Source organism: Coenobita brevimanus, chromosome 71 (assembly GCF_032717465.1).
Source record: "Coenobita brevimanus isolate Jiangsu-jjx chromosome 71, ASM3271746v2, whole genome shotgun sequence".
Taxonomy (NCBI): Eukaryota; Metazoa; Arthropoda; class Malacostraca; order Decapoda; family Coenobitidae; genus Coenobita; species Coenobita brevimanus.
The window spans coordinates 6,246,242-6,261,937 of record NC_137024.1 but is presented as its reverse complement, the minus strand read 5'-3'; the positions used below and the strand labels follow the sequence as shown (position 1 = coordinate 6,261,937).

Sequence of the window (15,696 nt, the reverse complement as noted above, 5' to 3'; positions counted from 1 at the left end):
TGTTACGGAAGACTTCATCACAGTACTGAAAGTGAAACGGAAGGTAATAGGCTTCACACTGAGGCTTGTGAGAAAATGAGACATAATACCGGCCTGATATTAGCAATTAAGTTTTTATTCATATTCACAGATGCACAACCTTTGTGTCATCTAAGTTAATATTACGGCATCTGTTGTAGTTATACTCAATAATGGCAAAAACAGAAGAAAATACTCCGCCACCGTAGGCACAAACCTTAGAGTGGTAGTAGCGGTGGTGGTGCAATTTTTGTGGACGTGGTTGGATGAGTTTTGATGGGTGGGAGTTATAAATATTAATGGGATGTTATGTAATTTTTCAGCGAAATAACTATTCCATAAGTAGACCTATAGCTTATCTGCAATATCTTCATTCCAGAATTGGCAAATTTTATTCCATTATAAGAATTTGTGTTTTGTTTCATATAAATACCTTAAAAACTCTGCATGATCTTGTACCGTACTGTGAACTGTATATTCCGTGTAAAGTTTAAGTTCCTGTCAAAAAAGCGGCCTTGGCGACCTTTGGCAGTTTCATTAAAGGATTTCCCTCCTGTGCGTTACCAACCCGCATACTCTACTTTATCTTCCTTTTGCAGAAATAATAACCATTGCAAGTTTCACTGCTTTTGCTCCATATGATGCTTATAGTTCATAATTGCGGTAGTGCTACAAATAGTTATGAGAGAATATATCGCAAGAACAATTTCTAGGGAAAGCATGACATTGTTGTTCTTGAGACAGATGGCAGATATTTTCATGCGCAGACACTTCACGCACCTCTGACGTCACGCTCACGATTCCATCTCTTTCTCTGACGACAGTCAAGAGGAAGCTGAGGGAGAGAAGGTGTTTGTGAGATTGTCTTAAGATATAGTTAGACATTTAATTACGGTGGTACTGTAGTTTTGTCTTCACAACTACTACCAAGGAAGAATAACATCACAGCGAAGCGATAAAGGGTGAGTGTGGGTAATGAAAAGTTACAGTATTTAGAAGGAAATTTGTTTTCTTGATGCAAGGAGTATAAAGGCACATCCTGCATGGGGTGTGTTCTTCCAGTAATTTTTTATTGGGGTACTGTATATAAGGAAACATACGTAGTAGGTATTTTGCGTTCGTCAAATGTGTCACTCGTATAATGTACTTCATCAGTGAGGGTGAACAAGAATGAATTGTAATTTTTCGTCCTTCCAGGAGGGCCGAATCTGAGAGACGATATAGAACGTTATGCTTCATGCAGAGTTCGAGTGTCCTGATGGGGCAAGTGTATATAGCTTTCGGATGCATTTTATTCAATTTGACGTCAGAGTATTAGTTTATAAGAACGAATCAAGTGTTCTCGCCGAACGCTTGCGTGGTGTTATATGTGTGGGTTTTATGGCGGTAGTTTTTATGACATCGCACTACATCTTTTACAGAAATAGATACTGAACAGACCTTTGCTGTCACCATTCTTGGGAAAATTCTCCGTCATCCGCGAAGAAAGTCACAACGAAAAGCGACTTGGCTGGCAAAAGTTTCCCGAAAAAAAAAAAAAAAAATGCTCGTCTGACACCACCTTAAGTCATCTTCCCGGAAATTTGTGAGCGGCCGAGACCTCAACTGCTTGTCCCTCAGTTGCACCACTGTCGTAGGGAAATATTTATGAACTGAACTCTGCTACGTTAGGAAAGTATTTATAAATTAAAATCGGTAAATTAAACCAATATGCTTGTCCTTTATATATTTCCTTTTCTATAAAACCATTATCGTTTCAACCCTTAGCAGAATTACGAGATTTTGAACCTTTTTTTTCGGTATTTTAGACAGTTCTAAGACACTTTTCTCTAATGACATTTTTGTGGCAAATTATTATTGTACTCTTGAACCTAACCTAACCTAACCTTTAGGAGTAAAATAAAAATAATTTGCGACGAAAATATCATAGAAGAAGAGTGTCCTAGAATTCTCAAAAATACAGAAAAAATGGATCAAAAACTCGTAATTCTGTTAGGGGTTGAAACGATAATGGAACCGTAATTCATATTGTAGGGAAATCAATCATGGCAATTTAGAATCTGCGACTCTGAAGAGTCAGCCTTAATATCCACGATAAAAAGTCAGTATCCTTCGCCACCCCGCAGCGAGCTCGTCCACATCATTTATAGGAGCTTTTGCCTAAATGTTTGTGCGTTGTTACGCCGCTGGACATTGGAACATTTCATTATGTTTATGTATTGTATTACTGTTGCCGTTGTCGAAGTAAGGAAACGTGGTTATGTATTGTATTACTGTTGCCGTTGTCGAAGTAAGAAAACGTGTTCCGGTTTCATCCATATTTAATGTTACAGTATCCAGATTTTAGTGTGGAGAATCCAGGGTAAGTTAAAAGGGTACGGTGTGAAAAAACAACCGTACCCACCAAGGGCGAAAACTGAACGTCTTGGGGAATAATAGCGCTAGCGTAGGTTAGCCACCTACAGGCAAACACCATCATATTTCTTTTGCTGATCTCTGTAGGGATGCCTCCCTTATCATTGGCTCTTAATGGAAGTGTAATTGATAAGTTTGTACGTGTGAGGTCTATTACAACCACCCCGATATGACCGACTACAACTAGATGATGTGCTGAAGCCAGAAACACATGTAAGCTTACTGGCAGAAGTGTTTCACCAGTAACAGGCGGGTAACAAGCTGTTCTTTTTTGCTGATCTGTGTATGTTAGGTGTTTTGTCCATATTGAGAGTAGATCAACAAGCTCCTGTAAACATTATCTTGCTCCACTAGAGCAATATGCGCAATACAGTAAGCATTAGGGCATGGCAACACCATGGTACTGATGATGTTAGTAATTAATTAAATCACACTGGCAGGCAGCAGGTGTTGGCTGTCCATGTGTAATCAGAAGGTATGATACCAGGTACAAGGAAACATGCAATACAGTAGTCATTTTAACAAAAGTTGTGGGTTATGAGTTAGTTGTCTACAAACAAAAGACAGTTCTGTTTCTTTCCCAAGCCCAAAGATGTGTTTGAGCTGAAAACAAGTGGGACTCCGGACCCTTAGGACCCCACCTGTAATTTAGATCTACCATTGTTTTGGCACAGTAATATCATTCTTTTTCTGTGCCTGCCCTCCTCTCTTCTTGTTTCTCCTATCTTTCCTGTTACTTCTTATTGCTTTTCTTTACAGGTGGCTTTACATTGAGTGATAAGCCAAATTATTTCCTGTAAGCCAAGAATTTTACAATGCTTGGTGGTAACCATATAACCAAACCATACGTGCTCCCTTTGTGTCAACAAGTGGGTTGGTGGAGGGTTAGTGCCCCTCCCTGTAAAACAAATAACTCAAAGCCAAATGGCCAACCCTTATGGGATTATGGCTTCTGGCAATAGATAGATAGATAGATAAAACAAAAATTTCAGGGAATCTAAATAAAGATGACCAGACATCTGAACTAGTGGAGAAGGGAGAAAAAGTGAGCAGATGGAGAGAACACTTTAAGGAATTATTGAACATAGAGGATGGAAGTAATGCAAGTATAAGTGGCTGGGGAATGGCTGGGAGAAGGAGGGAAGTGAGAAGACGGGAAGAAATCAGTAGGATAGAAGTTGTGGAAGCAATGAAGAAAGTTAAATCGGGGAAAGCCCCAGGAATTGATGGAGTGTGTGGTGAAATGCTGAAACATGGGGGAGAGATATTAGTAGAATGGATGTGGAAGATGTGCAGATTGGCCTGGGAGGAATGTAGAGTCCCGGAGGATTGGAAGTCAGGTATAATTATTCCCTTGTACAAAGGAAAAAGGGAAAAAGAAGTGTGTGGTAATCATAGGGGCATTTGTCTACTTAGTATAATAGGAAAAGTGTATGGTAGGATACTTACTGACAGAGTTAGATAAAGAACAGAGAAATTATTTGGAGGAGAACAGGGAGGCTTTAGGAAGGTAAGAGGTTGTGTAGATCAGATATTCATTCTTAGATCTTTAGTGGAAAAGTTTCTAGAGAAGGGAAAGAAGTTGTATGCAGCTTTCATGGATTTGGAGAAAGCATATGACAGGGTGGATAGACAAGGATTGTGGAAAGTGTTAAGAATATATGGAGTAGATGGGAAGTTGTTGAATGCTGTGAAGAGTATGTACGATGGTGCGAAGGCTGCAGTGCGTGTGGATGGTGAACTAAGTGAATTTTTCTCTTTGAAAGTTGGGTTGAAACAGGGATGTGTCATGTCTCCATGGTTGTTCAATCTGTACATGGATGGGGTAATAAAAGAGGTACACGGTAGGGTAGTGGATGTTGGAGTGGCCCTGGTGAGAGAGGATAGTGTTTGGAAACTCCCTGTACTGTTGTTTGCAGATGATAATGTGTTGTTGAGTGAAGACGAAGGGGAGCTGCAAGGCTTGATGGATGAGTCTGGGAGAGTGTGTAAGAAACAGAATCTAAAGGTGAATGTAGGGAAGAGTAAAGTGATGATCTTTGAGAGAGGTGAAGTCAGTGAATGTACAGCGAGGTTGGATGGTGAGGAATTGGAAAATGTGAGTACAGTACGTTTAAGTACTTGGGTAGTGTGATGAGTAAGGATGGAGGTTTGGAGGGTGAAGTGCTTGAAAGGGTACAGCAGGGAAGAAAGTTGCTGGTTCTTTGAAAGCATTGATAAGAAACAGGGAAGTGAGCATGGAAGTGAAAAAGTTACTAAATGACAGTATTGTGATACCAACTCCAATGTACGGAAGTGAAGCTTGGACGTTGTTGGAAGGACACAAGTCAAGAGTGAGAGCAGTGGAAATGAGTTATTTAAGAGGAGCCTGTGGAGTCACGTGGAGAGACAAGCTGACGAATGAGGATATAAAGGAGCGTTGTGGTGTGGATGTGGATGTGATAGGAAGCTTTATGAGGAACACACTGAGGTGGTTTGGCCATGTGGATAGGATGGAGGGTGAAAGACTGACGAAGAGAGTGTATGTGTGAGGTGGAGGGGGGAAGAGGGAGGGGGAGGCCGAGGATGAGACGGAGGGATGGGGTGGAGAGGTATATGAGAGAGGGGGGTGTGAGTTGGGAGCAGGGCAGTGAAATGGCGGGGGACAGGGCGACTTCGAGGCAATTTGTTTGTGGCCACCCCAAACGGAATTGAGGCGTCTGGCAATAGATAGATAGATAGACATCTGAACGGAATATAAAAGAGATACATCAGTTATTGAAAGTGTAAGAGATAAAGGCGATTAAGCAGTCTGTCACTTCTTTGAGGCACGATGAAAGAGATTAGTACCGTATTCCAGCAAAAGGAAAGGTACCAAAATGACAGAGCTGGAAAGAGTTTGCACAGGCAGGATATCAAGACAAGCACAGTTCTGAACATGAGGAAAGCCAGTAGAAGTGTGTCCTACTAGTTCTGAAACTTGATAAAAAAAAAAAGGAAATATCAAGATGCAATGGGAAAGGCACATGGGCAGAGTTCAAAGGAGCATTGACCAATGCACCATAATAGCAATAGTACAGAATCAGGTACTGTACTGTATGACATCAAATAGACAGCGACAGATGGGAGTATGCGAGAGGAGAGGAGCTGATGAATTGAAGTCATTTTCTCTGAGGTAGAAATAACCTGTAAGCATCCTCCATACCCCTTGTCAGAGCTGTTCAGTTGTTGTGGTGAAAACTGTAGGGGCTTGGTTCCTGGATGGACATCACAGTTGTGTCTCCATCCAGTTAATAGGGGGACCATAGTAGGCTTTACATCATGCTGTTACTTGATTACTGTACGGTATATGGTTACTACCATCCATCATCCAATCCTGCATTGTCCCATGAGGAGCATGGGAGCCCAGCGTTAGGCAAGTTGGTTCTGACATTTAAGACGAGAGTGAGCAGCCTCACTCATCTAGTGTGACATTACGTGTGCAATAAACCAACCTCACCTTGGATATAAACCTTCACCAGCTTAATCCAATTGGAGCACCGTAATTATCCACTAAACCACCAGGTCCCATAATTTGGTTATATGGTTACCACCCAGCATAATAAATGGTTTCCTAGTGTACAGGAAACCATTTGGCTCTTGTCACTCAGTGTAGAGTCGCCCATAGGCAGAAGGAGGAGGAAAGTATGAAGAAGAGGGAGTGTAATATCACCCGTAGGCAGAAAGACAAGGAAAGAATGAAGTACAGAAAGATAAAAGAGGAAGGTAGGAGGAGAGGAAAGGGCAGACACCCGAGAGCAGCACTACGTCGAGTGAGTGGATGGTGAGTGCCTCCACCTACCACACAGGTTATTACGGTACCTAGAATTATAAATGGTTTCTTGGGTTGCAGAAAACTATTATGCTTATCACAGTGTAGAGTCACCTGAAGTGGAAAAGTAATAAAAAGTGACAGGAAGAATGGGAGAAATAGGAAAAGAGGCGAGCAGACACTGGAGTAGAATGATAAAGGTGAAGGAAGAAATTGGTAGTGCTGTGTCAAGTGAGGGGATGACAATCACTACCATTATTGGAGGATTTCATCATTCAGTGTGGACCAAGGCCTATGTTGATGCTAAAGTTGCAAGTGTTCGGATCTTGTAGAGCCCTAGAGGACTGTACCCACCTTTTGTGTTGCCCTGCTGTTTCTTTAAGTAAGTCTGCCATACCTTTATAATTAACCTGGGCATTGTTATGGCCCTGAAGATGTATTGGGCACTCTTTGTAAATCACATCCTTTTGACACTAATGCAGAGGAAGGCGATGGCTGAATCAGTAGAGAGGTGGCCAGCAGTTCTAATGGACCCAGATTGAATCTCAACTGGCATAGGGAACTGTGTAAAGATTTGAATTTTATTAAACTCTGTTGATAGACCAGAAGACTCCCTAACATGTCATGAAAATACCCCGACTAATACCAATGAACAAGTACTCTATGAGACAGCCCTAGCATGTACAGTATTCAGTATGGACAATGAGTGTTAGCATCAAATTGGTGACATGTAGAGGTGAATGGTATACACCGGTAGGAGAACTACTGGACCTTGGGAATGGGCCATGAAGCCTATGCCAAGAGTCAGAAAGAAGAAACAAAAAACATGCTTAACAGTATGGATGTACACCGTTTTGTAACATAAACTGCAACACAATAGTGTAGAGTTCCTTGTGAATTATGTGTAATATCTTTGACACTGCCTGCACAATCCCAACTGTGATATCCTTGACTCCACCCCACCCAGTACCGGTATTGCCTAACATATGATGAGCACCCCCTTCAACCATCACTGTCTGCCATCCCCATATTCTTCCACTCTTGCCTTTGGGCAAAATAGAGAGAGAGAGAGAAAAGGATAAGGTATTTGCTTCAGTGGATGTCAAGCATTTAGGGAGGGCAGATAAAGGGGGGCAAGTAGAGGTGACGATGATGAACAGAGAGAGTGCAGAGTAAAGTGACAGCTGAAGAGAGAAGTGAAGACTGAGGATAAACAGAGAGGTGAAGTCAGTGAATGTACAGCGAGGTTGGATGGTGGGGAATTGGAAAATGTGAGTACGTTTAAGTACTTGGGTAGTGTGATGAGTAAGGATGGAGGTTTGGAGGGTGAAGTGCTTGAAAGGGTACAGCAGGGAAGAAAGGTTGCTGGTTCTTTGAAAGCATTGATAAGAAACAGGGAAGTGAGCATGGAAGTGAAAAAGTTACTAAATGACAGTATTGTGATACCAACTCTAACGTACGGAAGTGAAGCTTGGACGTTGTTGGAAGGACACAAGTCAAGAGTGAGAGCAGAGGAAATGAGTTATTTAAGAGGAGCCTGTGGAGTCACGTGGAGAGACAGGGTGACGAATGAGGATATAAAGGAGCGTTGTGGTGTGGATGTGGATGTGATAGGAAGCTTTATGAGGAACACACTGAGGTGGTTTGGCCATGTGGATAGGATGGAGGGTGAAAGACTGACGAAGAGAGTGTATGTGTGAGGTGGAGGGGGGAAGAGGGAGGGGGAGGCCGAGGATGAGACGGAGGGATGGGGTGGAGAGGTATATGAGAGAGGGGGGTGTGAGTTGGGAGCAGGGCAGTGAAATGGCGGGGGACAGGGCGACTTCGAGGCAATTTGTTTGTGGCCACCCCAAACGTCTCAGTTGGCCATTAACACCCTCCACATAGAGCCAGTCCTCACTTAAGTTTATGATGTGTACAGATGATGTTGAGATATGCTTTTGGATCATGACTGAGAGGTTTAAAGTACAGTACATTAGTACACAAATTTGTGAGTGTGAAACAACTTTATGATAAATCAGGGGCAACTTAATTATGATAGCATTTGAATGTTGACTGACTGTACACGATTTCTGCTAAACTGTCAGTACTCAAGTCAGATAGGTGGTAACTGGTGTAGAATATCATCTGCTCACATGATGTTGTGCTGCCTACTACTTTCCCCATTCTGAGCCTCTCTTGGTGTCTGCCCTCCTCTCATTCAATTTTTCCATTTCCTTCCTGTCACTTTTACTACTCTTCTTTCCACTTCAGATGGCTGTACAGTGAGTGACTAACCTAATGGTTTCCTGTAACCCAGGAAACCATTTACATTGCTGGGTGGTAACTATATGGCCAAATTGCAGGGTGAAGTGGAGCCTGAAGTGGTGCTCCTGTTAGGCTAACTTGGTGGAGAGACGCAAATGCAGGAACCAAACCTCCACAGTATTCCCCACACCTCACTGTGGTAAGATGCTGTTAGCTGTAAGGGATCATTGGTTCACTGCACAGAATGAAATGCAGAGGCAGTTGCTTGCCTGTGGTTAATGGGTCTACTCAGCAAGACAGACTGGGGTTGATCAGCAACAACATCTCAATTCATATATAGCTGTATGCTGTGACTATTTCTATTCTGAAGTCCACAATGGGCAGTTGAATGTAACTAATGGCCAAACATTTGTAAGCCATACCAGTCCATGAACACATATTTTGATAATAGTCATACCACATGTTCCGTCTCATATGATAGCAATTAGATTTACTTCTGAACTTTGACATCCCTTTAGTTTTTGTACACTACAAGTGCAATTACAGGAAATCCCAGTGCCACAGTCTTTGGGTTAGCTAAAGGTAAATGTTTGCAGGAGCTTAGTTATATCTCATCATTTGTTTTTTCCCTTTTATAAACAGTGAGAGAGATACCAACAACACAAATACAAAATATCTGTCTCAGGGAGCCCAGAGTATGCAAAAGAATTATGGCAAGGAAAGTTCTTTTGGTTTGGCAGTTCATATAGTTGAGGAAAAATTATCTTTCCTAGTTTTTATTTATTTATTTTTTATAATAATTCAGATAAACGAGAACACTGATTTGGTTAGAGTTTTGGTGCGAAATTCAGATATCAGTTATTTAGCTACCAGGGGTTTCCTGTTATTCAACATTATTAGCTATCTGATTCACAAATACAGTACAGTACTTAGAGTTCCATTGTCATATCTTGAAGTTATCTCAGTCTTGTTTCAGGTAGTGTTACTAAGGATGTGGCCAAGTGTGGTGTTAATATGTGTTTTGGCTGTGATGGGGGAGGGACTGGAGCCTACAGGTGTGGCCACTCCTCCTCAAAGAACACAACCGCCTACAGATGTATCCCATCCTCAGTATGCTCAGACACTATACAAGGCCACAGATTACGTGGTAAGTCAACTGTTGCAAGCAGATTTTGTTATAAGAAGCAGTAGGATGCATTCCAGAATATCACAACTTTTCCCATATACAGTAATGGGTTGCACTGTAATCAATATGCTGTTTTAAGTAATTCACTGTGGACATTAAAAAGTGCCACTAAATAGGACTTCTTTTATATAGAAAGCAGTGGAATGACAGAATTTTTCAATTTTTTGTTGTAATTTGTAAAAAATATCTTACTAATTAGAGCAGATTACTGTAGCATATTTAGACCCTGTCAAAGGGATGCACGTCAAGAGGGAGAGCAGTGAAATTTAGTTCTTTGAAAGGAGCATGTGGAGTTACATGGAGAGAGAGGCAGACAGACAGACAAATGAGGAAGGAAGCTTGTGTGTGAGTAAGGTGAAAAGGGAGAAGGGGGGAGACCAAGGATAAGATGGAGGGATTGAGTGGAGCAGTATATGAGGGAGGGGAATGTTAGGTGGAGGAGGGGCAGCCAAATGGCAGAGGACAGAGCAACATGAAGGCGATGTGTTTGTGGACACCCCTTATGGGATTAAGGCATCTGGCATTAGATAAAAAGAGAGATTTTTTTAACCCGTTCCACTGGTAACATCATCATTATGGTCATATATATTTTCCATTATGAAGGTGGAATAGTATTGTTGTACCTGTACTTTGTATATGATACAGTAGCAAAAAATGTCAAAATATTACCGGTAAGTGTCTTTCAGAGTGACACCAAATGAAACGTGAAAACTGTCCCATGGATCTGTAAATGTTAAAAACTATGGTGGTGATCAACTAGTTAGATAAGTTTCCTGTTGTTCAAAAAGAAATTCGATTACTACCGGTAAGTTGGGGCAGGAAATGATGTGATTTGAATACTGTTAAATTATATGGTACTGTACTTTACTGATTTTTCTTGAAACCTACTGTCATGTCACAAAAACACCACAGTTTATTCTACAATACCCCTTCTGAGTGAAACAGCTTTAGCATGTATCTATTAATTATGGACATTGGATAATAGCTCCAAAGCTTTGACTTGAATCTTTGGAGAACATAGTATGACTGCTAGGCTTCTGGGAACAGTGTTGAATCTGTGCCCCGAGCTGGACACACAAAATGTAAAATGCCATAAGGACAAGTACCACATCGTGTTATCTAGTTATTTAGAAATACATCACACAGCCAGATATACCAACCATACTGAGATGACAGACACCTTAATGTTTGTTAAAACCAGGGCTATGAAGCGGTTTAAGGGAACGAGAACCGAAACGAACGATATTATGCTCGGAACAAAAATGGAAACGAAAACATTATCATATTCACTGTTCCAGAACAAAAACGTTATTTTAAAATCCCTGTAACCGGTTAATAATGTTAATTTTTCGTTCCATGCCATATTTGGTCAATATCCAGTTTCACTTCCAGTAGCCAAGTGATTTAAGTAAATACATCTTTTATCTGCAAGCATTCTTCAATTCAAGGCAGGATTTATTTATTTTTTTTTTTCTCTCTCTCTCTCTCTCATGCACACACACACACACACACACACACACACACACACACACACACACACACACACACACACACACACACACACAGATATTTCTGCATCAAAAATATGACAGTAGAGCAATTTAATAGCAATCTCTTGTGTTGTCTTAACAGTTGGCCTACATCGTGCAAGTAACATGGATCAGCTTTAAGTCCTAGATAACTTTGCCAGGTTAGGAGTTTTAGTACTTTAATGGAAAATGTGACACTATTTGCTGTAATGTATAAACTATAATGTAAACTTCTGGGGTAATTATTAAGAAAAAACATTACTTATTTCTTGAAAATATTGCCGAAAGTCTTCTAGTTGAATCCGATTTTGTGTATCAGTGTACTTTATATTATTTATAACGAACACTTGTTATCATACTATTGATTTAGCTATGTCTTTAACATGGTTTGAGAATAACATTCTAACCAGTTTTCATTTCTTTCTAACCAGTCCAGGAACTTTTTGTTTCGAGGAGGAACGAAAAACAAAACGTTATTATACTGTTTCTGCTTGGAACAAACCGTTTGAAAAATAATTTCATTTTTAAGCCCTGGTTAAAACTCCATTGTAGCCAGCTGTACAGGTACATTTTTTGCAGTGTATTTAAGAAATGAAAATTTATGTAGCAAAGGTATCCTTTTTAAGAGGAATGAAATCACAGAGCACATAGTGAAGCTAAATATCAGGAATGCAGAACATGAAAACCTTCATATACAGTACTATCCCAGTTAACTGGGCGGCTTGGGGAATTCACCTTCCCGGTTACAGATTTTTCCCGTAGTTCTGATATTCAAATCTATACAAAGGCGATCATTATCACAGCAGTAAATACAATTCAGGTACTCACCACTCACATCAGGGGGCACACTAAGAGATTCCACCTGAAAAATTGCCTCGTAAACACACACCATGGTCATAATGCACGTGTATGCAATGCCTTGCAGTACCGGTACTGCAAAATGCACAAGTCCATTCTGTTAACTACCGAATAATTTCCCGAATAATTTCCTGTATGTACTGTACTCATGTGGAAAACTAAAGAAATAAAATCCTGAATATTTATTGGTAAATTATCACGACACCTGTGCCCCCACATCGGCTTTGTTTACGATCCCGGCCCCAACTGACCACCACCATTCCGTCACTGTTTTGCACCATTCTGTTAACTACCGAAGTATTCGTTGTACGTACTGTACTCATAAAAGTGGAAAAATAAAGAAATAAAATCTTGAACATTTATTGGTGAACTGATGTTAAGACTGCACTGTAGAATTATCACACCTGTGCCCCCACACAAGCTTTGTTTAAGGTCCCGGCCCCGACTGACCTCCATCATTCCACTCTTCACCTGCCGCCAATCAGCTGTTTTGCACAAAATAAAATACATGATGTACTTATGAAGTGCAAGCATATATATTTTTTTTTCTTCCAACAAAGTAAACCTTCATTCCTATTAACATTTTTTTTTTTTCATCTCTGCCAGCACACATGCGTTCTAAGATGAATTTATATGGTGCAAGTTAGAGTCGGTCCGTTAGGAAGAAAAACACTGGCGTTTGCTGATTTGCTCGCTCCCGAGATGTCTGGCTTACAAATTCCATGCCTGTCTTTGAAACGATTTAACCATCCAACACTGAAATCACATTCGACTTCTGTATTCATTTTATTGTGAAACTCTCTTGCTTTTTCTTGGATAAGAGGACCAGAAATAGGTGCTCCCCTAGATCTTTCTAAGCAAAACCACTTGAACGATGAAGAGTATGCCTTTTTTCAATGGACTTACTTGTCTCGCTTTTCATGAAAAATTCATTGAGCTTGGATGCTTGGGTCTTGATATAAATCGTTGGATATCTTGCATTGTATTCGGTCATCAGTGTTTTATAATGTTTGCCTTTTTCAAGTCTATTGCATATGTCCAGCTTCTGTTTCAAGGTAGGCACGACACGCTTACGTTTAGTTTGCTCTTTAGGCATTTTGGAATGTTGAAATTACCGTCCATCAGAGCAACACAACAGCAAGAGAGCTTGTTTACTGTCTGGTGGTAAAAAGCAGACTGGTGATTTGTGGAAATTGTGGAGGATGACTGAATTCAAGTAGGGGAAAGAGGGAGGAGGAGGGCTGGTTAAGAGGATTTACTAGGGATTTACATTAGCCAGAAATGCCTTCACCTCGCTTAGTCCGACTTCACCCAGCCTCGCGTGACACGATAAAACGGCGGTTTGGCGGTCCATTCAAAATGGCGCACAGTTATAACTTACTGACGTTTTTACCAGCCCTTGAATTTTCCCGTTTTTCTGAGTATTCCGTTTGTCTGGATACCGGATAGCAGGGATTGTACTGTATCTAGCTAGGAAGTGTGCTGAGCTTTGGATGGAAGCTTATTTCTGTTCTGTCTATTGCCAGATGCCATAATCCTGTAAGGGATGGCCATTTCTCTTTGGGTTGGTTGTTTTATGGGGAGGGACACCTACCCTCCACCAACTCGCATATGATTTTGACATTCAGGGAATGTGTATGGGTTGGTTAAGTGGTTACCACTCTGCATTGTAAATGGTTTCCTGGCGTACAGGAAACCATTAAGCTTGTTACTTAACTCCTAGGCTGTGGTGGCCTTAACCCCTTAACCGCGGGGCGTCACTTTCGTGATGCTTGGGAGCAAGGGATCATACTGTGGGGCGACACTTTTTTGATTCTGTGTTATTTTGAATTCGCCTGGGCTTTGAAGTGGTGGCTTGTATCATCTATCAGTACTGCCAATGTCCAACACTAGTCAGCACTCCTAATCCCATCTGTACTCCCATCCATTGTTGACAATTTAGCCATTTCTCCCCGTTCTTGACTCCCCTCCCTACCTCCCCTCCATTACCCTATCCTCTCGCCTGCCCGGCCGTGCTACGCTAAGTAAATCTTCCCTGGAATTTTTCACTGATTTCATCCATTGAAATAAGCCCTATGCCCTATTCTTATACCAAATAATATATACAAGAAAGAAATAAGGTAATTGAGAGTCCCCGTAAAACAACTAACTCAAAGTCAAATGGCCACCCCTTACGGGATTATGGCATCTGGCAATAGATAGATAGATAGAGAGTGTCATACACCTAGAATTGGCTAATTATCACCTGACAACACCTCACGTGCACTCGTTCGCTAATTTTCGCTGTTTATTTCCCCTTGAAATATGCCGTATAATCTATTTTCATAATAAAAATATATATAAGAAAGGAAGGGAGAAGCCTAAGTGATATTTACATTCACCTGGAACTACCTAATTATTGCAGGCCACCACACTGTATTGTACGCTAAGTAAATCTTCCCTGGAATTTTCCACTGATTTCGTCCATTGAAATAAGCCCTATGCCCTATTCTTATACCAAATAATATATACAAAAAAGAAATAAGCGATAGTGCCATACACCTGGAATTGGCTAATTATCACCTGACGGCACCTCACATGCACTCGTTCGCTAATTTTCGCTGTTTATTTCCCCTTGAAATATGCCGTATAATCTATTTTCATAATAAATATACATATAAGGAGGGAAGGGAGAAGCCTAAATGATATTTACATTCACCTGGAATTACCTAATTTATTATGTATTGTCTTGGTTTCCTGCCAATCATTTCATTGATATATATTAGCAGGTCTCATAGGGCTGAAGTTGGTAGTATTGCACCTACCCTAGCCAGGCGGCAGGAGGCCACCACTATCAGTTCACTGTTGTCTTTGAAAGTGGGAGTATGTCTGATTTGCTCCTGCTAACTTCCGCCGCTTTATAGCCCCATGCAAAGGGCCCTGTGATCTTTACCCCCTACTAAACCTTGTGTGGAAAGAGGTTAATGGCTGACAATTGATAGAGAGTGGCTATGATCTTTTTATTGAGTAAAACAGTGCAAGTGGAATTGGAAATAAAGTGTAAATAATGTGTAAACAGCAAGAAATCAATGAATGTAAATATAAGTGAACAGTGGAAAATAGTTTTATAAGTTACTTCAAGTGACAGTGCATAACACAGTGTAAATAAAATAGAAATGTAAATAATGTAAATAAAGTAGAGAATGTAAATAGAAATGTAAATGAGTTGTATTATAAGAATACGAGTATATATACTAGGAGTAATGAAAGTGAAAGTTTCACTCTAGCATGTATGAATACTATGAGTTATGAGAGTGAAGGTGAAAGTGACATTCACTCTCAGTGCTAGTATACAGGACGAGAAAGTGAATGCTACGTATTTTACTGAAAGAAATTGAATGCCTACAGTGACAATAAACTACTGTTACTGAAGGAAACTTATGGATAAAGACTGGAGATATATATAAGTGTTATATAATAACAGAAATATAAACTGTGAGTGTTTTTATGAATAATAGACAACACTAGCGGCAAACGATCGGAAGTGGGATGGTCATATGCCCTTGTAATTTTCATTGCTTTCACAGTGTTTTTTTTTGGGAGTATGGATTCGAAACTATTTGAGAATCATAGTTTAGTGTTTCTAGTGATAATATCAGGCTGTGGTAATCATA

The 15,696-nt window shown here is 40.5% G+C and overlaps 1 protein-coding gene across 2 annotated transcripts in view; it reads left to right on the top strand.

The window, feature by feature from the left end:
* The first annotated feature begins 848 nt into the window (after positions 1-848).
* LOC145406570 (uncharacterized) overlaps positions 849-15,696 on the top strand; it is a 29,240-nt gene continuing 14,392 nt past the window's right edge. The window contains exons 1-2 of one of the 2 annotated variants that reach the window (XM_080277645.1): positions 849-980; positions 9,447-9,617. In XM_080277645.1, the coding sequence (XP_080133771.1) occupies positions 9,462-9,617 (156 nt within the window). In that variant the 5' untranslated portion in view covers positions 849-980; positions 9,447-9,461. Of the gene's footprint in view, positions 981-9,435; positions 9,618-15,696 lie in introns of both variants that reach the window. The other variant, XM_080277646.1, reaches the window with a different exon arrangement.